Source organism: Oncorhynchus gorbuscha, linkage group LG22, assembly GCF_021184085.1.
Source record: "Oncorhynchus gorbuscha isolate QuinsamMale2020 ecotype Even-year linkage group LG22, OgorEven_v1.0, whole genome shotgun sequence".
Lineage (NCBI taxonomy): Eukaryota > Metazoa > Chordata > Actinopteri > Salmoniformes > Salmonidae > Oncorhynchus > Oncorhynchus gorbuscha.
In genome coordinates, this window is record NC_060194.1 from 28,161,087 (window position 1) to 28,187,798 (window position 26,712).

The 26,712-nt window shown below is 42.6% G+C and overlaps 1 protein-coding gene across 4 annotated transcripts in view; it reads right to left on the reverse strand.

The window, feature by feature from the left end:
- The window catches only part of LOC124009616 (voltage-dependent R-type calcium channel subunit alpha-1E-like), an 84,237-nt gene that overhangs the window by 14,036 nt on the left and 43,489 nt on the right, over window positions 1-26,712 (reverse strand). For 2 of the 4 annotated variants that reach the window (XM_046321596.1, XM_046321599.1), the window contains 29 exons: window positions 26,454-26,569; window positions 25,608-25,661; window positions 23,659-23,730; window positions 23,223-23,426; window positions 22,823-22,935; window positions 22,425-22,537; window positions 21,683-21,814; window positions 21,223-21,292; window positions 20,617-20,734; window positions 19,703-19,770; window positions 16,816-16,883; window positions 16,124-16,129; window positions 14,224-15,024; window positions 13,771-14,114; window positions 13,442-13,598; window positions 13,014-13,143; window positions 12,864-12,923; window positions 12,158-12,264; window positions 7,057-7,068; window positions 6,394-6,490; window positions 5,868-6,028; window positions 5,394-5,531; window positions 4,811-5,012; window positions 1,997-2,161; window positions 1,648-1,758; window positions 1,426-1,506; window positions 559-678; window positions 286-351; window positions 95-186 (listed from right to left, as the gene is read on the reverse strand). In XM_046321596.1, the coding sequence (XP_046177552.1) occupies window positions 95-186; window positions 286-351; window positions 559-678; window positions 1,426-1,506; window positions 1,648-1,758; window positions 1,997-2,161; window positions 4,811-5,012; window positions 5,394-5,531; window positions 5,868-6,028; window positions 6,394-6,490; window positions 7,057-7,068; window positions 12,158-12,264; window positions 12,864-12,923; window positions 13,014-13,143; window positions 13,442-13,598; window positions 13,771-14,114; window positions 14,224-15,024; window positions 16,124-16,129; window positions 16,816-16,883; window positions 19,703-19,770; window positions 20,617-20,734; window positions 21,223-21,292; window positions 21,683-21,814; window positions 22,425-22,537; window positions 22,823-22,935; window positions 23,223-23,426; window positions 23,659-23,730; window positions 25,608-25,661; window positions 26,454-26,569 (3,978 nt within the window). The remainder of the gene's footprint in view (window positions 1-94; window positions 187-285; window positions 352-558; window positions 679-1,425; window positions 1,507-1,647; window positions 1,759-1,996; window positions 2,162-4,810; window positions 5,013-5,393; window positions 5,532-5,867; window positions 6,029-6,393; window positions 6,491-7,056; window positions 7,069-12,157; window positions 12,265-12,863; window positions 12,924-13,013; window positions 13,144-13,441; window positions 13,599-13,770; window positions 14,115-14,223; window positions 15,025-16,123; window positions 16,130-16,815; window positions 16,884-19,702; window positions 19,771-20,616; window positions 20,735-21,222; window positions 21,293-21,682; window positions 21,815-22,424; window positions 22,538-22,822; window positions 22,936-23,222; window positions 23,427-23,658; window positions 23,731-25,607; window positions 25,662-26,453; window positions 26,570-26,712) is intronic. The other 2 variants (XM_046321597.1, XM_046321598.1) reach the window with 2 other exon arrangements.

Genomic DNA, 26,712 nt, shown 5'->3' on the forward strand with positions numbered 1-26,712 from the left:
ACACTAACCAATATATGAATTCATCAGTCAGCAAAATAATCTACGTATAGTTTTGAATATATCTCAGCTTCTGATTCCTTCTCAATGCACCCACCTGAAGAGAAGCATCAGTGCACCGGAGAAGGTCTTGAAGTTGTTGTGCTGGTTGATATGGTTTTCATCGTTCAGTTTGATGTTTCCAAACACCTTGTGTGGATCAAGTGAGAAACCCATGAAGCCGCAGTACAGCATCCTTTTTGTGGCTGAAGTTACCATTGTAAAGCATATAAGCTTCGGAGGTCTTACCTGCATCCCAATGATGGCATAGATGAAGAACAGCATGGCGATGAGCAGACACACATAAGGAAGAGCCTAGAGCAAAGAAGAGATACAAATAGAGAAGAATGGTTTGGATTTCCCAAGAACACACACCAGCAGCCGAGTCCCATCTGTGTGTGCAATGGCCAGCTGGAACTAAGGACATACAAAATAAAGACAGACTACTGATTCTATTAACAAAGTCAGATATTTCTTAAGTGGACATGACAGGTGGTAAAAGCAGGCGAGAACATGGCTGACCTTGAAGGATTGTACAAAGGTCCAGAGCAGGATTCGTATGGTGTAGCCCTGCCTCAACAGTTTGATCAGTCTGGCAGCCCGGAATAGCTTCAGGAAACTCATATTGAATGTGTTTATTGACTGAGGTAGACAGACCACAGGAAATATAGAAGTCAGAATCACTTTTATTCACCAAGTACATTTATACATACCCATAATTTGTCTTAGTGAATAGGTGCTGTCAGCAATAGACCACGGGAGGTTGGTGGCACCTTAACTGGGGAGGACGGGCTCTTGGTAATGGCTGGAGCGGAATAGGTGAAATGGTATCAAAAACATCAAACATATGGTTTCCATTTGCGCCGTTCCAACCATTATTATGAGCCGTCCTCCCCTCAGCAGCCTCCACTGCTATAGACAAACGTACAGATACTATACAGACAGAGGAAGTCACACAAAGTCAACATACAGAATATTCTATATAAATACAGTAAACATAAAACTGATGTATGACGGCAAGGCATATACGGAACAGAGAAGTGTTCGGGGACAGAGAAGTGTTCGGGGACAGAGAAGTGTTCGGGGACAGAGAAGTGTTCGGGGACAGAGAAGTGTTCGGGGACAGAGAAGTGTTCGGGGACAGAGAAGTGTTCGGGGACAGAGAAGTGTTCGGGGACAGAGAAGTGTTCGGGGACAGAGAAGACAGAACATACCCATAGGCAGATAGGGATATATAGAGATCGATTTGATTGATGGCGAGTAATTGAACAAGTAAGTTTACAACTTTCATAGCCTATTTTTACTGAGAGACAAAGTTTTACAGCATTACCAACTCATGAATCACAGTGGTTATGAAGTAAAGGTTTAAGAGCTAAAGTGAAACATTACCTGTAAATCCACAATGATCTCAGTGATGCTGCCGAGCACAGTGATGAAGTCAAAAATGTTCCAAGTGTCTCGAAAATAGTTCTGCCAGGGGGCAAATGAGCACCATTATACAAAAGCAAGCCTCCTTTCTTGAATGGAAATGATTCTACCATAACATGCTACCATGTCCACCATAACATTCATTTTCCCAGTTGGACAGTTTAGTCCCGTTGTCTTGCTCACCAAAAAACCAAAGGCCATGATCTTGAGGATACACTCCAGGGAGAAGAGAACGGTGAAGGCTGTGTTCAGGTGCTTCAGTACCGTGTCATACGCTGCTGGAGCTGAGTAGTACTGCGGACAGACAGGACACATTCAGAGTGAGACCGGAATGTATCCAACAGTGATGGTAAAGAAGTGGGTTAATACAAAAGAGACAGAGATGTGTCATATTCAACTGTTATCAGACAAAGAGGGTTCCACTGGGCTTGCTCCTGTGGATTTGAGACTTTGAGAGTGAAACTAAATTCTAACAAAGGCCCGCACATATGTCATGTTTATAAACTGTGTTACAAAGACATAGGCTCCATACCTTCATCATGAGCACCACAGTGTTGAGGGCGATCATGACCATCACTGTGTACTCAAACGATGGTGACGCCACAAAGTGCCACAGTCGGTACTGGAAGGTCTGTCTGTTCTGGGGCATGTAGCGGGTCAGGGGCTTGGCACTGATGGTAAAGTCAATGCATGCCCTCTGACGGAGAGAGAATTTTAAAAAGAGGAAGAAATCAGGAATGAAATTATTGTGAGATTATTGTGATCAATCAAATGTGTATATCTGATCAAGGTAACAAGATGGTTATTGTAGGTCAGGTATTCCCAAACTGGGGTATGCCTACCCCCAGGGGTACGCAATGCCGTCAGGGGTAAGCCAGATAAAAATGTGATTCACATTTTTCTTTAAATAATAATAATAACTTACATTTTTTTCTTCACATTTTCAAACAGTATATTTAAATTTTCCAACAGGGCTATACATTTGGATGAGTTTTTATCTCTCGCATGAGTAGCCTCGTTTCACTGCCAAGAATAAAATTAAACCATCTAGTGTTCATCGAAATAACAACACAATGTCAAATACAGGTAGCCTTGTCCAATAATTAACATCCAATCACATTAACCGTTACCCTCTTGTGGGAAACCTTCACTCTTGAGCAGACATTTAGAAGCGAAACATGACAATTTGAAAAATAAGCCACAGGAGTTTTTTGAGCGAGAATAAAGACGACTTTCGAGTAGTAAGACAACAACACTGTTTCACGACACATCAGTGACATGGCAGGAGATGTTTTGAAACAATTACTGCTTCCCATACAAGCCAGTGAATTCTATGCGTTACAGCTGGATGAGTCAACAGACGTGGCGGGCCTGGCACAGCTCCTGGTATATCTCTGTTATGTTTATGGGGGGTCTATTAAGGAAGCAACCTCTTCTGGAAACCACTGGAAACCAGGACAAAATGAGAGGATATTTTTAAAGTACTGGACATCTTTGTGATATCAAATGGACTTTGTGTTGGTATCTGTACTGATGGCACAAAAGCCATGACAGAGAGACATAGTGGAGTGGTAACGCAGCTTGAAAGACATTTTGGAGACTACAGTGAAAATGGTTAACTTTGTTAAAGCAAGGCCCTTGAACTGTCGTGTATTTTCTGCATTATGCAATGATATGGGCAGTGGCCATGTAATGCTTTTGCAAAAGTGAGCTGGTTATCAAGGGGCAAAATATTGACACGTTTTTTAAAAATTGAGAGACGAGCTTAAAGTTTTCTTTACTGACCATAATTTTCACTTGTCTGACTGCTTGCATGATGACGAGTTTCTCACACAACTGGGTGATGTTTTTTCTTGCCTGAATGATCTGAATCTGCAGGGACTCTCAGCAACTATATTCAATGTTCGGGACAAAATATGAGGCTATAATTAAGAAGTTGGAACTCTTTTCTGTCTGCATTAACAAGGACAACACACAGGTCTTTCCATCATTGTATAATGTGTTGTGTAAAAATGAACTCAAGCTTACTGTCACGGTGTGCTCCCTCTCCGGCCTCTAGGTCATCAGGCTGCTCGTTATGGAGCACACCTCTGACCAGCGCTACGCGCATAATGACACTCACCTGGACTCCATCACCTCCTTGATTACATGCCCTTTTATATATCACTCCCTTTGGTTTCTTCCCCAGTCATCACTGTTTCTGTTCCTGTTCCATGTTGGTGTGCTGTTTGTGTTACATGTTTGTTTCATTTATTCATTAAATGGATTCACTCCCTGAACTTGCTTCCCGACTCTCAGCGTACATCGTTACACTTACGGACAATGTCAAATGTGAGCTGGGTGCGCAATTACGCAGGTACTTTCCTGAAACGGACGACACAAACAACTGGAGTCGTTATCCCTTTCATGACCTGCCTCCAGTCCACTTACCGATATCTGAACAAGCGAGCCTCGTCAAAATTGCAACAAGCGGTTCTGTGAAAATGTAATTTAATCAGAAGCCACCGCCAGAGTTCTGGACAGGGCTGTGCTCAGAGTATCCTGCCTTGAAAATCACGCTGTTAAGACACTGATGACCACGTACCTATGTGAGAGTGGATTCTCAGCTCTCACAAGCATGAAAACTAAATACAGGCACAGACTGTGTGTGGGAAATGATTTAAGACTGATGCTCTCTCCAATACAACCCAACATTGCAGAGTTATGTGCATCCTATCAAGAACACCCTTCTCATTAACCTGTGGTGAGTTATTCACAATTTTTGATGAACAAATAAGGTTTTACATGTAAGATGGCTAAATAAAGAGCAAAATTATTGATTATTATATTATTATAAGTGCCCTGGTCCTATAAAAGCTCTTTGTCACTTCCCATGTGCCGGATTGTGACAACTCACACTCATTGTTATGTTTAATAAATGTATCGTATAGTGTGTGTGTGGGGGAGGCTTACAATGATGGCAAAAAAACAACATTTGAGAGTGCGCTTACCCTGGTGCTAGAGAGGGTACGCAACTGGAGGTTGAATGTTTGAAAGGGAACAGGACTATAAAATGTTTGGGAACCACTGTTTAGTGAATCAATTTCATGAAATCCTGTGTTTATTATTGTGTTGTAAGAATGTATGTACAAGTTGAGTATTTGTATTTATTATGGATCCCCATTAGCTGTTGCCAAGGCAGTAGCTACTCTTCCTGGGGTAAGCAGTAAGGTGCCACCAACCTCCTGTGGTCTATTTCTGGCAGGTCCTATTCACTAAGTCAAATTCTGGGGTGACGGGGTCCAGCAGTATGTTTAAGCTATAGTAGAATGGGAGTGCATTTGTGTGCTGCTTTTCTGTCCTGTACCTCGTTCTTCTCCAAGCTACACTCCTCCATCATCTTATCACCCTGTTCCTGGAAGGTAATGATGATGAGAGCGACGAAGATGTTGACAAAGAAGAAAGGGAAGACCACAAAGTAGACAACGTAAAAGATGGACATCTCCATCCTGTTGCCCCGACTTGGACCCATGTCCTCCTCTGTCACGTCCACAGAGTGCTGCAGAACCCTGGAGGTAAGGAGGGAGAGAAAAAAAATAGAGAGAGATAGGGAGGGAGATAGAGAGGAGAGAGAGAGAAGGAGAGACAGAGAGAGAGAGAAGGAGAGACAGAGAGAGAGAGAGGAGACAGAGAGAGAGAGAGAGAGCAAAAGAGTGAGAGAGCGAGAGAGAGAGAGAGAGAGAGAGAGCGCGAGAGAGAGAGAGAGAGAGAGAGAGAGAGAGAGAGAGAGAGAGAGAGAGAGAGAGAGAGAGAGAGAGAGAGAGAGAGAGAGAGAGAGAGTGAGAGAAAGAATAGTAAAAGGCAAACAAATGTCAACATTCTCTCTGAATCCCATATCAGTTGCATTCATGTTGTGTTAGAGCATAGTGCTGGGAACATCAGGGACTTACTGCGGCCAGCCCTCTCCAGTTGAAACAGTGAAGAGAGTGAGCAGAGCCCAGCACACGTTGTCATAGTGGAACTCATGCCTCTTCCACTCCCTCTTCTTCACTTCCTTCTTGTCTCGAGCGTAGTCAATGTAGTAACCTCTGTGGAGAACAGAACAGAGGTTAAAGGACAGAGACAGAGGAGGTAGGGATTCCTCTGATCACTCACCAATTTGAAATGGGTTGTTGTGTGGACGATTGTGAATAAGTAAACGATTTGTTGTCTTTGTTTGTTCCAGTGTTTGTACTGTAAGTGGAGGCTGCTGAGAGGAGAACGGCTCATTATAATGGCTGGAATGGAGTAAATGGAATGGCATCAACAACATGTTATTGATGTGTTTGATACCATTCCATTCAGTCCATTCCATCCATTATAATGAGCCGTTCTCCCCTCAGCAGCCTCCACTGGCGTACTGTACATCTGTGTGTTGGACTCACTGGCACTCCTTCTCTGTGTCCATGGAGCTGTCAGTGCAGTAAAAGAACTTTCCCTTGAAGAGCTGAACGGCGATGACAGCGAAGATAAACATGAAGAGCTGGTAGACGATGAGGATGTTGAAGACGTTCTTCAAAGATGTGACCACACAGTCAAACACTGCCTGTATAGGAGGAGAGGATACATGGTTCCACGGATAGAAGGCAAAAACCCACATTCACTGGAAATTCCCTGAAAGATTTGAAAGATTTCATTCATTTTAATGAAGGACCTTTATGGAAAAACCCCTTGGATATCACGTGATCTTAACGCAAAGTTAGTGTGATAACATGTGACAACATGTAAAGCAACATGTGATAACATGAAACTACACATGTGAAATCATGTGATTTACCACATGTGAAATCGTGTGTTTTTCCTGTAAGGGGAGCCAAGGTCAATTCCATTTCAATTCGGTCAATTCAGGAAGTAAACTGAAATTCCCCAACCATGTTGGTATATGAACATAAACACAGTACAGTATGGTACCTTGAGTTTGGGGAGTCTCTTGATGGTCTTCAGAGGTCGTAGGACTCTCAGAACCCTGAGGGACTTGATGGTTTTGATGTCTCTGCCTTTGTTGTTCCTGTTGACGCAGACATGTGTTTTAGTGTACTGTGGACTCACAGGGAAGAAACACAAACACACATAGATGCACGCATGCACACACACATGCACGAGCGAGAGCACACACACACACACACACACACACACACACACACACACACACACACACACACACACACACACACACACACACACACACACACACACACACACACACACACACACACACACACACACACACACACACACACACACACACACACACACACACACACACACACACACACACACACACATCTCACAAACACACAAGTGTTCACACAAAGGTCTTCATTTCTTTTTTGTAATTTGAATTCATTTGAATTCAGTAAAATGTTTAAAATATTTGTAGCTGAGTGAGAAGTATCCGAAAAAAGACATGGTGAATCGTGTACAAGAAGTATATGTATGAGAATTATATAAGAAGTTCAACAGGGAATTGTATGAGAAGTACATGAGAATTCTATGGGAAGCGCATGAGAATTCGATGAGAAGTGCATGAGAATTCAATGAGAATTTTCTGAGAATGAGAAGTGTGTGCTTTACCCAATCACATTCCTGGAAGCCCCAACAGTGATAAATTCCACAGGAACAACAGAGAAATAGAAACATAAAGAGAGATCCACAACGAGCACCGCTCAGAGGATCACAGCTATATCCACAACAGAGAAATCAACACACAGTCATATCTACATACAAGGCAGGGGAGAAAAACACATTCATTAACCTCGCAACCCAGAACTAAATTCTGTGTGCGCTAGCTACTGTACTTGATGATGTTATTAGTATGTTAGCCTACAAAAAGACTGAAAGTCCATTAACATGTCCACTTACATTTGAGTCATTTAGCAGACACTCTTATGCAGAGCAATTAGGGTTAAGTGCCTTGCTCAAGGGTACATCCACAGATTTTTAACATTGTCGGCTCAGGGATTCAAACCAGTGACCTTTCGGTTACAGGCTAAACACTATTAACCGCTAGGCTACCTGTCACCCCTTGTCAGAGGGAAAGAGTTATTACAAAGACATAGGAAATGCAATATTTCGATCACTGCATGAGGCATCAACTAGAAGACGCATAATATATGTTGAGATATGCTACAGTGCAGTCAGTATATAATATAAATTCTGCTACTCTGCTACAGTGAGTCAGTGTGATTACTCATCCAGCAGCAGAAGCGTTGTGAGTGTGACTCATGTTTAGGGTTGCAGAGGAAGGGTATAATACTGGAAAAGTTTACCAGTAAAGTACGAACATTTTTCTAACTTTCATTTTGGGTGGAATTTTATCAGATGAGATCCAGGGGCCTTTTGGGTACTTCAAATTATCACAGGTATCTGTATTTATCTCTGTGTGGCCTACAGTAATATACAGTACCAGTCAAACATTTGGACACACGTACTCATTCAAGGGTTTTTCTTTATTTTTACTATTTTCTACATTGTATAATAATACTGAAGACATCAAAACTATGAAATAACACATATGGAATCATGTAGTAACCAAAAAAAGTGTTAAACAAATCAAAATGTGTTATATTTGAAATTCTTCAAAGTAGCCACCCTTTGCCTTGATGAAAGCTTGGCTCTTGGCATTCTCTCAACCACCTTCATGAGGTAGTCACTTGGAATATATTTCAATTAACTGCCAATCAGTTGTGACAAGGTAGTGGTGGTATACAGAAGATAGTCCCATTTGGTAAAATAACAGCTAAAATAAGCAAAGAGAAAAGACAGTCCATCATTACTTTAAGACATGAAGGTCAGTCAATCCGGAAAACTTCAAGAGCTGGCTCTCCTGAGGACCGCCACAGGAAAAGAAGACCCAGAGTTACCTCTGTTGCAGATTATAAATTCATTAGAGTTAACTGCACCTCAGATTGCAGTCCAAATAAATGCTTCACAGAGTTCCACTCACTGCCTTCCTGAAGACAAACAATGTATACGAAATGATTCAGTCTGGTTTTAGACCCCATCATAGCACTGAGACTGCATTTGTGAAGGTGGTAAATGACCTTTTAATGGCGTCAGACCGAGGCTCTGCATCTGTCCTCGTGCTCCTAGACCTTAGAGCTGCTTTAATGCCATCGATCACCACATTGTTTTGGAGAGATTGGAAACCCAAATTGGTCTACACGGAAAAGTTCTGGCCTGGTTTAGATCTTATCTGTCGGAAAGATACTAGTTTGTCTCTGTGAATGGTCTGTCTTCTGACAAATCAACTGTACATTTCGGTGTTCCTCAAGGTTCCGTTTTAGGACCACTATTGTTTTCTCTATATATTTTACCTCTTGGGGATGTCATTCGAAAACCTAATGTTAACTTTCACTGCTATGAGGATGACACACAGCTGTACATTACAATGAAACATGGTGAAGCCCCAAAATTTCCCTCGCTAGAAGCCTGTGTTTCAGACATAAGGAAGTGGATGGCCGCAAACGTTCTACTTTTAAACTCAGACAAAACACAGATGCTTGTTCTAGGTCCCAAGAAACAAAGAGATCTTTTGTTGAATCTGACAATAAATCTCAATTGTACAGTCGTCTCAAATAAAACTGTGAAGGACTTTGGCGTTACTCTGGACCCTGATCTCTCTTTTGAAGAACATTTCAAGACTGTTTTAAGGACAGATTTTATTCAAAAATCAGAAACTTTCTTTCCAAAAATGATGCAGAAAAATTAATCCATGCTTTTGTTACTTCTAGGTTAGACTACTGCAATGCTCTACTTTCCGGCTACCCAGATAAAGCACTATATAAACTTTAGTTACTGCTAAATATAGCTGCTAGAATCCTGACTAGAACCAAAACAATTGATCATATTACTCCAGTGCTAGCCTCCCTACACTGGCTTCCTGTTAAGGCAAGGGCTGATTTCAAGATTTTACTGCTAACCTACAAAGCATTACATGGGCTTGCTCCTACCTATCTTTCCGATTTAGTCCTGACGTACATACCTACACGTACGCTACGGTCACAAGACTCAGGCCTCCTAATTGTCCCTAGAATTTGTAAGCAAACAGCTGGAGGCAGGGCTTTCTCCAATTGAGCTCCATTTTTATGGAATGGTCTGCCTACCCATGTGAGAGACGCAAACTCGTCTCAACCTTTAAGTCTTTACTGAAGACTCATCTCTTCAGTGGGTCATATGATTGAGTGTAGTCTAGCCCAGGAGTGTGAATGTGAACGGAAAGGCTCTGGAGCAACGAATCGCCCTTGCTGTCTCTGCCTGGCCGGTTCTCCTCTCTCCAATGGGATTCTCTGCCTCTAACCCTATTACAGGGGCTGAGTCACTGGCTTACTGGTGCTCTTCCATGCTGTCCCTATGAGTGGGTTGAGTCACTGACGTGGTCTTCCTGTCTGGGTTAGCTCACCCCATGGGTTGTGCCGTGGCGGAGATCTTTGTGGGCTATACTCGGCCTTGTCTCAGAATGGTAAGTTGGTGGTTGAAGATATCCCTCTAGTGGTGTGGGGGCTGTGCTTTGGCAAAGTGGGTGGGGTTATATCCTGCCTGTTTGGCCCTGTCCGGGGGTATCATCGGATGGGGCCACAGTGTCTCCTGATCCATCCTGTCTCAGCCTCCAGTATTTATGCTGCAGTAGTTTATGTGTCGGGGGGCTAGGGTCAGTCTGTTATATCTGGAGTATTTCTCCTGTCTTATCCGGTGTACTGTGTGAATTTAAGTATCTTCTCTCCAACTACTCTCTTTCTCTCTTTCATTCTTTCTCTCGGAGGACCTGAGCCCTAGGACCATGCCTCAGGACTACCTGGCATGATGACTGCTTGCTGTCCCCAGTCCACCTGGTCATGCTGCTGCTCCAGTTTCAACTGTTCTGCCTGCGGCTATGGAACCCTAACCTGTTCACCAGACCTGCTACCTGTCCCAGACCTGCTGTTTTCAACGCTCTAGAGATAGCAGGAGCGGTAGAGATACTCAATGATCGGCTACGAAAAGTCAACTGACATTTACTCCTGAGGTGCTGACTTGTTGCACCCTCGACAACTACTGTGATTATTATTATTTGACCATGCTGGTCATTTATGAACATTTTAACATCTTGGCCATGTTCTGTTATAATCTCCGCCCTGCACAGCCAGAAGAGGACTGGCCACCCCTCATAGCCCGGTTCCTCTCTAGGTTTCTTCCTAGGTTTTGGCCTTTCTAGGGAGTTTTTCCTAGCCACCGTGCTTCTACACCTGCATTGCTTGCTGTTTGGGGTTTTAGGCTGGGTTTCTGTACAGCACTTTGATATATCAGCTGATGTAAGAAGGGCTATATAAATAAATGTGATTTCATTTGATGATTCAAGTAACAGACGCATCGTAACATCAACTGTTCAGAGGAGACTTCGTGAATCGGGTCTTCATGGTCGAATTGCTGGCAAGAAACCACTACTAAAGTACACCAATCAAAAGAAGAGACTTGCTTTGGCCAAGAAACACGAGAAATGGACATTAGACCGGTGGAAATCTATCCTTTGGTCTGATGAGTCCAAATTTGAGATTTTTGGTTCCATCCGCTGTATCTGTGTGAGACACAGAGTACGTGAACGGATGATCACCGCATGTGTGGTTCCCACCGTGAAGCATTGAGGAGGAGGTGTGATGGTGTGGGGGTGCTTTGCTGGTGACACTGTCAGTGATTTATTTAGAATTCAAGGCACTCTTAACCAGCATGGCTACAACAGCATTCTGCAGCGATAGACCATCCCATCTGGTTTGCGCTTAGTGGGACTATCATTTGTTTTTCACCAGGACAATGACCCAACAGACCTCCAGGGTGGGCAAGGGCTATTTGAACAAGAAGGAGAGTGATGGAGTGCTGCATCAGTCGATCTGGCCTCCACAATCACCCCACCCCAACCCAATTGAGATACTTTGGGATTAGTTGGACCGCAGAGTGAAGGAAAAGCAGCCAATAAGTGCTCAGCATATGTGGGAAATCCTTCAAGACCTTTGGAAAATAATTCCTCATGAAGCTGGTTGAGAAAATGCCAAGAGTGTGCAAAGCTGTCATCAAGGCAAAGGGTGGCTACTTTGAAGATTGTAAAATCTAAAATATTTTTAACACTTTTTTTGGTTAATTCATCATGCATTTATATGTGTTATTTCATAGTTTTGATGTCTTCACTATTATTCTATAATGTAGAAAATAGTAACAATAAAGAAAAACCCTTGAATGAGTAGGTGTCCAAACTTTGACTGGTACTGTATATAAAATAATTAAATACAGTTAAGATAGCAAAACAATTGAATTACAAAACTGTAAAACATTATCCTAAATATAAACCATAAACTTAGTGAATTCCATTGGTGTTTAATATGAGGTTTTCAGAAATAAATATACTTCACATATTACACTCTTTCATTATTTATTTTACTATGTCTATATGTATTTGTTGTAAATGTTTTGGCGGAAAAAAGTAAATAGTTGGAAGAGTTGCAGAGATGCTTTTTCCATTAATTAGGCTATCTTGAACCGTATGGTCTATCCACTAGGACAATATGGACACAGATATAATTTTTAAAAACTTCAAAAGTTAAAGTATAAAAGACCAAAATTACCATAGATTACCTGTTAATTACCAAAATTACAGAAGACTCCGGTAACTTTGGTAAATTACCGGTAACTTTGCAACCCTACTCACGTCAGAGCGAAGGCGATTAGAGCTCCCACCACCACGATGAAGTCCAGAATGTTCCACAGGTCACGGAAGTAGGAGCCATCATGAAGAAGCAGTCCCAGGTCAGTCATCTGGAGGACACCCCCCACACACACACACAAGCCCACACACAACAACAACATAGACACACACACACACACACACACACACACACACACACACACACACACACACACACACACACACACACACACACACACACACACACACACACACACACACACACACACACACACGCTCACACACGCTCACACACAACAACAACATACACACACACACACACACACAAGCCCACACACAACAACAACATAGACACACACACACACACACACAAGCCCACACACAACAACAACATAGACACACACACACACACACACACACACACACACACACACACACACACACACACACACACACACACACACACACACACACACACACACACACACACACACACACACACACACACACACACACACACACACACACCAACAACATAGACACACACACACACACACACACACACACAACAATATAGATACACACACACACGTACATATAACACCATAAGTTACTACACTAAAACATTGTTACATGTTTATTTCTGTGCATAGTTTCATTTGATCATTTTAGTTGATCATAACTGATCACTTCTCTTTGAGTATCCCACCTTTATAATCATTTCAAACGTGAAGACTCCAGTAAAGACGTAATCAAAGTAACGGAGAACCTAGAAAAGTCAACACATCCAACAATTATGTGAGAAGATACACACATCCACATCACTGATAGCAACATTCCAGATTCAAATTGAACTCACCCTGTTTCTGTCAGAGTTGGTGCACACAGGGTCTTCAGCAGCCAGAGCGATGCTGCTAGCCACGATCACCAGCAAGATGGTCATCTCAAAGTAGCGCATGGTCACCACATAGTGACAGATCCTCCTAATCCTACAGATCAATAAAGCGGAGAGATGGTCAACAGTATAAGAAACACAAGTGATCGCTCATGACGACAATGATGATAAATATAATGACTACTATATTGTATCTGCAAATGTGGTCACAAAAAAAAGATGACTGATTGAGAGCTGTAAAGCTACAATGTATGAGAGAGTATATGAATGTGTATTTGTGCAGTAAAAGCACACTGACTGATGCATAAATATAGTAGCCTTTTCTAACTGGGTTCTGACTCTGAACTGCACGTGAATGCATGCCAAGACATGGGCAGGAAGGAGAGTCTTACGGGTTGGAGGCCTTGAAGAGGAACATGCTGCCAGGAGGTACAGGTTTGGGCGGGCTAGCCTCCTCCTCCTCCTCCTTCTCCACCTGCGACTCCTCCTCCTCCTTCTTCTCCTTCCTCTCATGATGGTACATCTCCACCTCCTTGCTGCTGTGTAAAGCTAAAAGTAAATTGAAGATAAAACCTGTTATTTGAGCTGGCTCCTCTCGAGGATGACAAAAGAAGTTCCATCGTTATCGTAATCATCCTTGTTCCAGCAGGAAACCATACAGAACAGTCAACGGTCCTTGCATTGCTTTCAAAGAACTACTGTAAAATTTTGAGCACCATACCTGTCATGGGGGTGACCTCCAGCAGTGGCTGTGCTCCAGACATCTCTATGATCACACTGGTCTGGCTGTCTGGGCCTTGCTCAGACTCCTTACCCTCCTCAAGGTTCAGGGAGGCTTGGTTGTTCTCTGAGTCACTGACCCCTGCTGCTGCCTGGAGCTCTGAGGGGTCTGCGAACTGCTCTGGGGCTGGCTCCACTGGAGGGTCCTGGGACAAGGGCTCACACTGCCCAGTCTCCCCCACCTCACCCTCCCCCATCTGGGGTGGAGGTTCCAGCAGGGGTGGGGGTAGGTACTCAGGGAAGTTATCACATAGGGGAGGCTCAGGGATGTCTGCAATACACACCCTGCAGAGGAGGTGTATGGAAGAAAATGTTTACATGTGTTTAGACACTTATTCTAATCTCAAGAATCACCCTTATCATAAAATAATGCAACCTAGAACCACTGTCTTACCTCAGATGCTCTTCTTCACTCTCTAAGTTGATAATAAGGGCTCCTCCTTCATCCTTGCCTGACACTCCTCCCTCCACCTCAGCGAACTCTCCTTTGACCTCCTTCTCGTCTTTCTCCTCCTTCTCCTCCCTCTCTTCCAATATCTTCCTCTCGCGGCTGCCTGATTCACTGACCTCCTCATGTGGGGACTCTCTGCTCTTGGCCTCCGCCCGGGCTTCACGGTGACGGTGCCTCCTATGCCGCGCCGTCCCTCCCTCCTCCGCCCCCCCAGGGCCAGGTCTGGATTTCCGGGCCACCCTGTGCCTCCTTTCCCCACCGGTGGGGCGATGGTTCACCGCTCTCTCCTCAGCTAACGTAAACAGAGGCACAGGCTCCGAGTCTGGGGGTTCCGGTAGCGGGATGGCGATGGACATCGGGGGTTCAGGCATGGGTATGATCCCGGACATGGGTGACTCGGGCAGGTGACCGGGGCTGGCGTCTGGGGAGAGGGTGGGAGCGCGGTAGGCGGTGGTAGGGGTGTCAGTGGTGTCCTCGGTGGGGCTGCCTCCGAATAGGACCTCCTGGCTCTCCATCTGGCGCCGCTTGCGTAGCTGGTTGGCCCTCTGCTCCCACACGGACCTTCCTCCTCTTCCTCCTCCTCCCCCCCTCCTCCGTCGGTCACGGCGGTTGGAGAAAGCATTGGTGCCATTGGGGGGTTGATCGGCTCCACCCCCAGCAGTGCTCTCCTCCTCCTCCTCGGGGACGGCCATACGGCCCCTGTGGATGGCCTTCTTCCTGCGGAGGTAGGGCCGCCTCCTCCTCCTACAGAACACAATACAAAGCTCGTCACTAGAGGGCAGCATCTCGCCCACGTCACATGTACACTTATCAATGATAAGTTATACCTCACACTAAATAGAGTATAGACATATTACATATTATATAACATAGTATCTATGTATGTAAATATGTCAATAATGAAGTATGAAAATTGCACGACAGAGCAATTTGCCATGAACATTTTGAATCAAAGATATTGTATGTTTTATGGCTTAAGATGAATTCAATACAATTTTTGAATTATCATCTAAATAAAGCAAACATCCAGAAATTCGATTGAAATTCAAATGATGAAAATACCTGGGAAGAAAGCACACAAAATCAAAAAGCCACAAAAACAAAAAGGAATAGTGCAGGATTAAAATAGGGAAATACTGTGATATATAGAAATCAACTTCTTCTACTAAGATAAAGGAAATTGAATTAGGTGTGACAGAGGTACAGACAGACATACAACTTTACTTACGGTATTCAGACTCTTTTGTAATCCATGTATTCAATGAGTGATTGGTTGAAAACAAGACATTAGTGTTTTTGGAACAGAGACAGAATAGAACAATCCTTGTGACACAGTCCAAAACCAGGTCAAGGGTCATGCCAGTAATACCAGTCTAGTATATTTGGTTCTATCTTATTTTATTTGTATTATTATAATATTTAGTATATTTGGCATGGGGATTTGGCTTTGACAGCTTAATAAATGGATCTATAAATGGATCCAGTAGTGACAGTGGACGTTGATAAATCCTATCAAATAACAGTGGATATTCAAGTGTTATTACAAATAGTTTCAACTTGACCCTACAGGGCATTACTAGAATTGTTACTTATATTTTGTACTATTTATTTTGGTTAGTGCCACATTACAGGCATAGAGTAACAAGACAACATGATGGAAGCAGCATGACAGAACATTACACCATAGTACAGTATACGTATCAAAAGCAGTGGCATCTTGATAGCTCTGAAACACATAGGACTGACACTCAAATATGTTGTAACAGACAAATGACACAGTCAGTGTAACGTGCCTGGAGAAGATCAGAGGACAGTACAATCCATGCATCCTTTTCCCCCCTACCTGTACCTGTTACAGAGGGAGCAGAATGGTTGGTGGTGCTTATACACTAAGCATTATACTATGCTTATACTCTATAATTGCCCTGTCATTTGGTTTAATTGATCTGTTTACTGATATTCCCAAATAAACAAATCCTAAATAAATCAAAACATGCTTGTATGACTGGCCTGTTATCTTTCTTCATTTACTATTTGACTGACATGCTCAAATAAACAAAAAACGTATATCCTAATTATAATCATGCATTATCTTACAATAGCATTTTAGCATTTTCATTAGCAAAGTCCCCGGAGCAACATCCGACTCAAAGCGAAGATGCTTGTCTAAACTTGGACGTGTGCCTCATCCCTAATTTCCCTAATGCAATTTCCATTACACGTGCTATGTAACAAGCAAATACACATTCATTTTCCACACACAGCCCACAGAACATGCCTCTCTAACCCTGAAGATTGATCATGCAGCTGTATGCAAAGAAAATCAACATTCTGCCTACACCTACACCAGATTCTCAAAGAGAATAGTAGACCAGCGTTTTCCTGTGAGTGTTATGGCTGTGTAATCGATAGATATTGAGTTCGCATGATGATCACCCCTCAGTTTCAAATCTCCTCCTAATCTTCACCAAGACTAGGCCAAAGTAGGTGCCTGACCAACTGCCATTGTAATAAAAGCTTAAACAGAGCACTTACTCAGACATCGGGCCATCTGTGCCTCTGGCGTATCTTGCATTGAAAAACTCCTCTTCCTCCTCTTCGTCCTAACAAAGGTAAAATAAACACAAAAAGTAATTTAAGTCCCACAAATAGTTTAGGATATAGGGCAGCTAACATTTTTTGGGGCACTGAGTAAATTTCAGGTCTGCTGAGCTCAAACTTGAACATTGTGTAAATTCTGTGCAACTTCCAGCGTGCGTTGACTGTGAACACTGAGGCTCTAACAGCTTTAAGTTCATTTCAGACAGTGGTCAAGTAGGCTACTGTGGCTATTTGATCATAATGTAGGCCTACCAGTAGCCTATCATCAAAAACAATGTATAAAATGGATCTCATAACATTTTAGCATGGAAATTGTTGTTCTATCATTCAGCCTACAGTAGCAGCCAATGTGTGGTGTTCAATGTAGGCTTAAATTCCATGAGACTTTTGGAATCTATCCACTTGTCATTAAGACAAGGTGACTGAATATGTTGTTGTGCTGTTCGATGCAAGAAACTACTTTCTAAAATAAAATGCATTATTATTCCCATACCATTATCACAGAGAATCAGACAAATCATGCTACCCTCTGCCTATTGGCTACTTTTTCAGGACCCTGTCTTTCAAAGATAATTTGCTACTTTTTCAGGACCCTGTCTTTCAAAGATAATTTGTAAAAACCGTAATAACTTCACAGATCTTCATTGTAAAGGGTTTAAACACTGTTTCCCATGCTTGTTCAATGAACCATAAACAATTAATGAACATGCACCTGTGAAATGGTCGTTAAGACACTAACAGCTTACAGACAATTTAGGCAATTTAGGTCACAGTTATGAAAACTTAAGACACTAAAGAGGCCTTTCTACTGTCTCTGAAAGACACAGAAGAAAAGATGCCCAGGGTCCCTGCTCATCTGCGTGAACATGCCTTAGGCATGCTGCAAGAAGGCATGAGGACTGCAGATATAACCAAGGCAATAAATTGCAATGAACGTACTGTGTAACAACGTGTAACAAGACCTGCACAGGATCGGTATATCCGAACATCACACCTGTGGGACAGGTACAGGATGGCAACAACAACTACCCGAGTTACACCAGGAACGCACAATCCCTCCATCAGTGCTCAGACAGACTGAGGGCTTGTAGGCCTGTTGTAAGGCAACGTTGCCTGTGGGCACAAACCCACCGTCGCTGGACTAGACAGGACTGGCAAAAAGTGCTCTTCACTGACGAGTCACGGTTTTATCTCACCAGGGGTGATGGTCGGATTCGTGTTTATCATCAAAGGAATGAGCGTTACACCGAGGCCTGTACTCTGGAGCGGGATCAATTTGGAGATGGAGGGTCCGTTATGGTCTGGGGAGGTGTGTCACAGCATCATTGGACTGAGCTTGTTGTCATTGCAGGCAATCTCATCGCTGTGCGTTACAGGGAAGACATCCTCCTCCCTCATGTGGTACCCTTCCTGCAGGCTCATCCTGACATGACCCTCCAGAATGACAATGCCACCAGCCATACTACTTGTTCTGTGCGTGATTTCCTGCAAAACAGGAATGTCAGTGTTCTGCCATGGGTTCTCAATCCCATTGAGCATGTCTGGGACCTGTTGGATCAGAGGGTGAGGGCTAGGGCCATTCCCCCCAGAAATGTCCGGGAACTTGCAGGTGCCTTGGTGGAAGAGTGGGGTAACATCTCACAGCAAGAACTGCAGTACTTAATGCATCTGGTGGCCATACCAGATACTGACTCTTACTTTTGATTTTGACCCTCCTTTGTTCAGGGACACATTATTCCTTTTCTGTTAGTCATATGTCGTGGAACTTGTTGAGTTTATATCTCAGTTGTTGAAACTTGTTATGTTCATACAAATATTTACACATGTTAAGTTTTCTGAAAATAAACACAGTTGATATTGAGAGGACATTTCTTTCTGAGTTCTTTCTGAGTTTATAACTGCTAAAATATAATTAACTATCAAAAGTAAAAGTACAAGCATGAATAATTTAAAATTAGTTACATTTAGCGAACCAGGCAGCACATTTTTGGGGGCACACTCCAACACTCAGACATAATTTACAAATGAAACATTTGTGTTTAGTGAGTCCGCCAGATAATAGGCAGTAGGAATGACCAGGGATGTTCTCTTGAGTGTGTGAATTGGATCATTTTCCTGTCCTGCTAAGCATTCAAAATGTAACAAGAACTTTTGGGTGTCAGGGAAAATGTATGGAGTAAAAAGTACATAATTTTCTTAAGGAATGCAGTGAAGTAAAAGTTGTCAAAAATATAAATAGTAAAGTAAAGTACAGATACCCCAATAAAAATACTTAAGTAGTACTTTCAAGTATTTTAACTTCAGTACATTACACCACTGAGCGCATCTACTCATGACAGCTCATGCTGTAAACACAGTCCAGTTCAAAGTGAATGGCACAGATCCATATATGGCAATTGTCTATTTGCATATAGCCTACTGCAGCTCTGATTGGTTTTGGCACACTGGTCTGTGTAGAGTATGGGCTGAGTCATGCGTGTCAATGCAACAGAATCCTACTCTAATACATTCTGCCTAGAACAACAAAAACATTCTCGGTATGTTGCATTGAAAGTGGCTAATATTGCGTTGATCACAATTCCCACAGTAAAGGGAAATGTTGATAGTGTTAATTAACTAACAGGGAAAACGAATAGGAAAATCTCATGCTTCTCTGCGCGGGCTGATATTTCTTCTGCTCTGCAGTCCCGGGGGAGCTGCGTGTCCTGCACACGTACGCAGTTTAGAGGGAACATTGACTATGACCATAGATCATGACCCTTAAACATTTATTTGAAAGCACTTATTTTAATTTCAAGACAACCAATTCTGTACTACACACCTTGGTGAGTTCCTGTGCGTTGGCAAGGTTATCCACAGCGATGGCCAAGAAGACGTTGAGCAGTGTATCTGATCACAGTATGGTCAAGAATGCTTACAGGGGTGGAAGAAACTGAAATACATGAACTTCTGTCCAACAGTTCCACACAACATCAAAACCCATGACCCCTACTTTAGGCCTGCTACAACTTTCACATAAGGAGAAAGAAATACACTACCGTTCAAAAGTTTGGGGCCACTTAGAAGTGTCCTTGTTTTTTAAAGAAAAGCAAAAAAAATTGAACAGTTTGCGCTGTTCTGTGAAGGGAGTAGTACACAGCGTTGTACGAGATCTTCAGTTTCTTGGCAATTTCTCGCATGGAAAAGCCTTCATTTCTCAGAACAAGAACAGACTGACGAATTTCAGAAGAAAGGTCTTTGTTTCTGGCCATTTTGAGCCTGTTATCGAACCCACAAATGCTGATGCTCCAGATACTCAACCAGTCTAAAGAAGGCCAGTTTTATTGCTTCTTTAATTAGAACAACTGTTTTCAGCTGTGCTAACATAATTGCAAAAGGGTTTTCTAATGATCAATTAGCCTTTTAAAATGATAAACTTGGATTAGCTAACACAACGTGCCATTGGAACACATGAGTGATGGTTGCTGATAATGGGCCTCTGTACGCCTATGTAGATATTCCATTAGAAAATCTTCCGTTTCCAGCTACAATAGTCATTTACAACATTAACAATGTCTGCATTGTATTTCTGATGAATTTGATGTTATTTTAATGGACAGAAATTGCGTGTTTCTTTCAAAAACAAGGACGTTTCTAAGTGACCCCAAACTTTTGAATGGTAGTGTATATAGAAACCTATCTACAATGTGAGCAGAATCAGTAGACGGTGGTTCGTAGGAAGTTGAAGAAGGATACAGTTCCCAAACAGGGTGAGCACTATGAAGTATATGGAGGACCACATTCCGTACTGCACTCCTCCTTGTGAGCGGATCCCATTGTACATCACCTCATTCCAGTCCTCACCAGTCAGGATCTAGAGTCACAATTACAGGATCAATAATGAGCAGCCCAATTCAATTTGAATGAAAATAATACAAAAACGCAAAGTATATCATTGAAAATGCAGACACACAAATACCACACACCAATACATAAGAAGACTCAAAATGGCAGGAACCTTGTCTGAATTGTTTAGTCATTGTTGGGCCATAATTGAATCATATTGGTAACAGGGTTCTTTCTCTCTGCAGAGTTAAAAATGTCAGGCCAACTATTCATTGATTTATCTCGTAAAAACCTAGTTTATGGTTTTGATCAAACATTCTTCCATACTTCACTGCTCTGACATTCATGCGTATACGTGTGTGTATGTGTGGGATGCCAGTAAATGAAGGGGAGGCAAGCGGTGAACAGAGTTGTTTAATCTTGGCCCTGGGAGGATGTGGGAGATATCCCTGGGTTCTGTGTGTCATCATGGGGAAGTCAGAGTGAGAGGGAGAGTCTGGAGTGAAGAAGCCAAACCTGGAACACTGTCATGATGGCAGCTGGAAACGTGTCAAAGTTGGTAGGAGTGTAATCTTCAAAGATGAACCTAGAGGGAGAAAGAGAAAGGATAGGCAGATGTGACCGGGGAAGAAGAGGAGGAGGAAGAGGTAGGAAGAGGAGGAGGTGGAAGTTGATATTTTCAGCCAGACGTTTCATTTCAGATTTATCATTCCATTTCCGATGCAGCACAACATAACATGGAACAGCTTCAGGCTGCTCCTGAATTTATATTTGGAATAATATCTGGTGATATGATCATGGCGAATCCACATCAATAGTCAATGAACAGAACAACTGAAAATACATTTATGGGACCTGAGACCTGTCTATAGAAGACATTGTTAATATCCTGATATTGGAGAACTACTGAATAATTATCCTGATATCAGTGACACTGTATCTAATAAATGAACCCAAACCCTATGGTTCTGCTCACCTGCCCCCAAAGAGCTGCATGCCCAGCAGGGCGAAAACAACAATGAAGAGGAAGAGGAGAAACAGCAGACTAATGATGGACTTCATGGAACTCATGAGAGACACCACTAGGTTCCTCAGTGATGCCCAGTACCTGGTCAAGAAAAAGAGAGTAAGGTTGGCACACTAAATAGATGGACCTCAATATCTTCCTTCTGCCATTTTGACTGCCTTTTAGAGTGGTAAATCATTGTACTTACAGCAGTAACACCAATGCTGACCCTAAACCTAAACCTAATCCCAACCTTAACCCTAGTGTGATAATACATTGTACTTACAGCAGTAACACCAATGCTGACCCTAAACCTAAACCTAATCCCAACCTTAACCCTAGTGTGATAATACATTGTACTTACAGCAGTAACACTAACCCTAGTGTGATAATACATTGTACTTACAGCAGTAACCTTAACCCTAGTGTGATAATACATTGTACTTACAGCAGTAACACTAACCCTAGTGTGATAATACATTGTACTTACAGCAGTAACCTTAACCCTAGTGTGATAATACATTGTACTTACAGCAGTAACACTAACCCTAGTGTGATAATACATTGTACTTACAGCAGTAACCTTAACCCTAGTGTGATAATACATTGTACTTACAGCAGTAACACTAACCCTAGTGTGATAATACATTGTACTTACAGCAGTAACACTAATGTTGACCCTAACCCTCATTCTGGTTGATGTCCCACTCACTTGGTGATCTTAAAGATCCTCAGGAGTCTCAGTGCCCTCAGGACGCTGATGCCAAAGGACATGCCAGGCCGGAAGAAGCCCCACACCACCTCAAAGATGCTGCCAACTATCACCTGCACAAGAGACACCAAGCAACACCCAAACACTGTAAGAGAAGTTCAGTTTAGACAAACCTCTATCATTAAGAACACACATAAGTCTGCAATATAGGACAGTATCACATAACAATAGCACTTAATTGTCCATATTGTTAGAAATGTAATGCCTCTTGATCCACCTGTATAATAATAAGCAAATATTTTGTTGCCACATTTGTAAATCTTGATTCCACTTAGCTGTGGTAATCAAGGTTCACCATAAGCTATCAGGGAGTAAACGTAAAGGATCAATGAACTCACTCCGCAGTCGAAGCAGTTGAATGAGGAGTGGAAATAGAGGCGGAATCCCAGGCCGTACATCTTTAAGAACATCTCTGCCAAGAAGAGCCCCAGGAAAACAAACTCTGCATAGTCTGAAAGAAATAATCAATTATTAAAAATGAAAGGCTGGGCAGATGTTGAGTTTTTCTTTGTTCAAACCCAGCTTTTTTTCAGGGTATTTTATAAACACTGTACGATGGAAGAGCGCCATCTTCATAGTCTGGAGAGATATTGAAAGTTATTCAGAATGCATTTAAAGTTTGCTACTGTAAATACAATACATAGCCTATGCTTAGGGCCAGGAGTTTTTTTTTCTCGGAATGTGGAATTGTTGTGGTGAAATTGTCTATAGATCAATCAATTGATCGCCCAACCGTACACAGGAAGGTGGAGAGCCAGTCTGGCTGGTTATGGTGGACAATGGCCACACATATGGTGTTGAGAAACACCAGGCTGAGGACAGTCCAGTAGAAGGTGTCTGTCTTCACCATGCGCCGCAGGGAGATACGCAGCATACGCTCCTTACGACGCATGTACGCCACCGGGCCACGCCGCACTGTACGGATCCGCATACGAGGTGCTCCTGGGGGAGGACGAATGAGAGGAGAGGAGGAAAGTGGAAGAAAATAGAAAGAAAGAGAGGGAGAGAAAGGATATGGACAGAGAAAAAGGTCAGCTTTGGGGAGAAGAGAGAAAAGGTGTAGAAAATATTAGAGGTCAAATAGGTACGGGGGAAAGAGATCAGAAATGGAGGTAGAGAGAAAGAGAACAAGAAGCCTTAATATGAGGGTCTAGGTTGTGTGTTCCTCACTCACCTATAGTGGAGATCTCCACATCCCCAGGACCTCCTCTACGCTTTGCATTTTTACTGGTGGCCCGCTTCAGCACTGAATACACACACGACAGAAAATGAGAACCAACAGAGAATGTCTCTGATAGCCTAGATAGTCTGACATGAAACCACAGATGCTTTATGACACAACACATTTCACGAGCCAGCATAGTGAATGGCAAACTAGCTCCAAATAGAAATAAAGATATGTTAACGGTGGGGAATGGCACATATTCACGCTGACATACTAACTTTCAGGGCAAACTGACTGAAGTCCTCTGAACATGAGAGGAAGGGTAGATATTAGATACGGTGTAAATGAACATGAGAGGAAGGGTAGATATTAGATACGGTGTAAATGAACATGAGAGGAAGGGTAGATATTAGATACGGTGTAAATGAACATGAGAGGAAGGGTAGATATTAGATCTGGTGTAAATGAACATGAGAGGAAGGGTAGATATTAGATACGGTGTAAATGAACATGAGAGGAAGGGTAGATATTAGATACGGTGTAAATGAACATGAGAGGAAGGGTAGATATTAGATACGGTGTAAATGAACATGAGAGGAAGGGTAGATATTAGATACGGTGTAAATGAACATGAGAGGAAGGGTAGATATTAGATACGGTGTAAATGAACATGAGAGGAAGGGTAGATATTAGATCTGGTGTAAATGAACATGAGAGGAAGGGTAGATATTAGATCTGGTGTAAATGAACATGAGAGGAAGGGTAGATATTAGATACGGTGTAAATGAACATGAGAGGAAGGGTAGATATTAGATACGGTGTAAATGAACATGAGAGGAAGGGTAGATATTAGATACGGTGTAAATGAACATGAGAGGAAGGGTAGATATTAGATACGGTGTAAATGAACATGAGAGGAAGGGTAGATATTAGATACGGTGTAAATGAACATGAGAGGAAGGGTAGATATTAGATACGGTGTAAATGAACATGAGAGGAAGGGTAGATATTAGATACGGTGTAAATGAACATGAGAGGAAGGGTAGATATTAGATACGGTGTAAATGAACATGAGAGGAAGGGTAGATATTAGATACGGTGTAAATGAACATGAGAGGAAGGGTAGATATTAGATACGGTGTAAATGAACATGAGAGGAAGGGTAGATATTAGATACGGTGTAAATGAACATGAGAGGAAGGGTAGATATTAGATACGGTGTAAATGAACATGAGAGGAAGGGTAGATATTAGATACGGTGTAAATGAACATGAGAGGAAGGGTAGATATTAGATACGGTGTAAATGAAAGTGTCATATGAATCATTCACGTCTTCTGAAAAGGAGTGAGACAAACAAAAACATTCTAAAAACAAGACCTTGTTGACAGATGGTATATCACTACAGGCGCACGCCAAGCCTTTTTCACTTTACTGTTACCAAGACAACCACAATGTCCACACAGTAAACAAAGCAAATGAACTTCTTGATGTGTTTTACAGTATATTTTTGCTTTTCACTGGCATTTGCAATTGTCTGCAGCATCGGCGAAGGTCAAAAGAAGGAGTTGTCGTGTAGTGGATGGAGAAAGGCAGGTTGTGAAAAGGTGAAGTGTTCAATGTATCATCAAAAACAGTGTACTGTACTGTATTGGACTGTAAGGATTACAGTGTCTGGACAATGTGTCTGGACTGTAAGGATTACAGTGTCTGGACAATGTGTCTGGACTGTAAGGATTACAGTGTCTGGACAATGTGTCTGGACTGTAAGGATTACAGTGTCTGGACAATGTGTCTGGACTGTAAGGATTACAGTGTCTGGACAATGTGTCTGGACTGTAAGGATTACAGTGTCTGGACAATGTGTCTGGACTGTAAGGGTAGTGAATGTGGAAGGGAAGGGGAGGACATTAATAGGACATTTTGGTGGTGACTCCTCTCAAAGTCTTCCGGTTCTTACCATCTAAAGCAGATCTCCCCGACTTCTTGTTCTCCTCAGCCAGCATAACCTCCTCTGTGACATTGGGATGAACACATTTCAAGGTCATCCACACAAAGTGATCTTAAAGTGTTACTGAAACATAAATATGTCTCTCTCCCTCTCTCAGCACTCTCTGAAGATTGTGAGCAAATCACGGGGCTAACCTGTTGAAATGTAATATTGAAATGATTGTTTTAGTATTGCAAAGGTGGAATTATTGGGGTATTGTGTTGCATAGTGTCGATGCTCTAAGAGGAGGAGAAACTCATCATCAGGTAAGAGCTCATCTAGTGCTCGCCTGGCAGCCAACGTTTCTCTTTCAGGGCCCTGATAAACCCCTCCAGAGATGGAACACATTGATTTCTATGACTAACACATACATTTTAAACACACACACGGACGGGCACACACAAACACAGACGTGCACACACACACACCCACACAAACACACACACACGGACGAGCACATGTACACAAAAATGGACGCGCACACACACATGGATGCGCACAGACTCGCATTCACACATACACACTTGAGTCAGTGAGTCAGTCTCACCTTCCTCTCAACCTCAACTTGCGTGGGAGAAAGATACTGTAGATTGCCATTATAGCACTGCAGCATCACAAAGTCACCCTCCAGCCACATATTTACCAGGTATCTCCATCAGGGCAGAGCCATTTCAAAAGCAACACAGCAGCTTGCAAAATGAATATGATCTACTTCGACCAAACCACAACACACAAATCACCACTTGGATCTTATAATATATACATTGTTCCATCTTACGTAATTCTGGTGGCGGTTCTAAGGTGACAGTACAGTACCTGCTCGGTCTATCCAGGCTCTGTATCCGTTGAGTTCTCTCTCCACCTGCTGTTGGCGTCTCAGCTTCATGAAGGCTCTACGGTTCTCCACCCGCTCCCTCTCTTTGGCAAACTCCCTACACATGCAGGACATGGGGCAATCCATTGAAACCGCTTCCAAAACCCTCATACAATCACACAAACTTGCACACACAAACTTGATTTCTATGACTAACACATACATTTTAAACAAACGCACACACACACACACACACACACA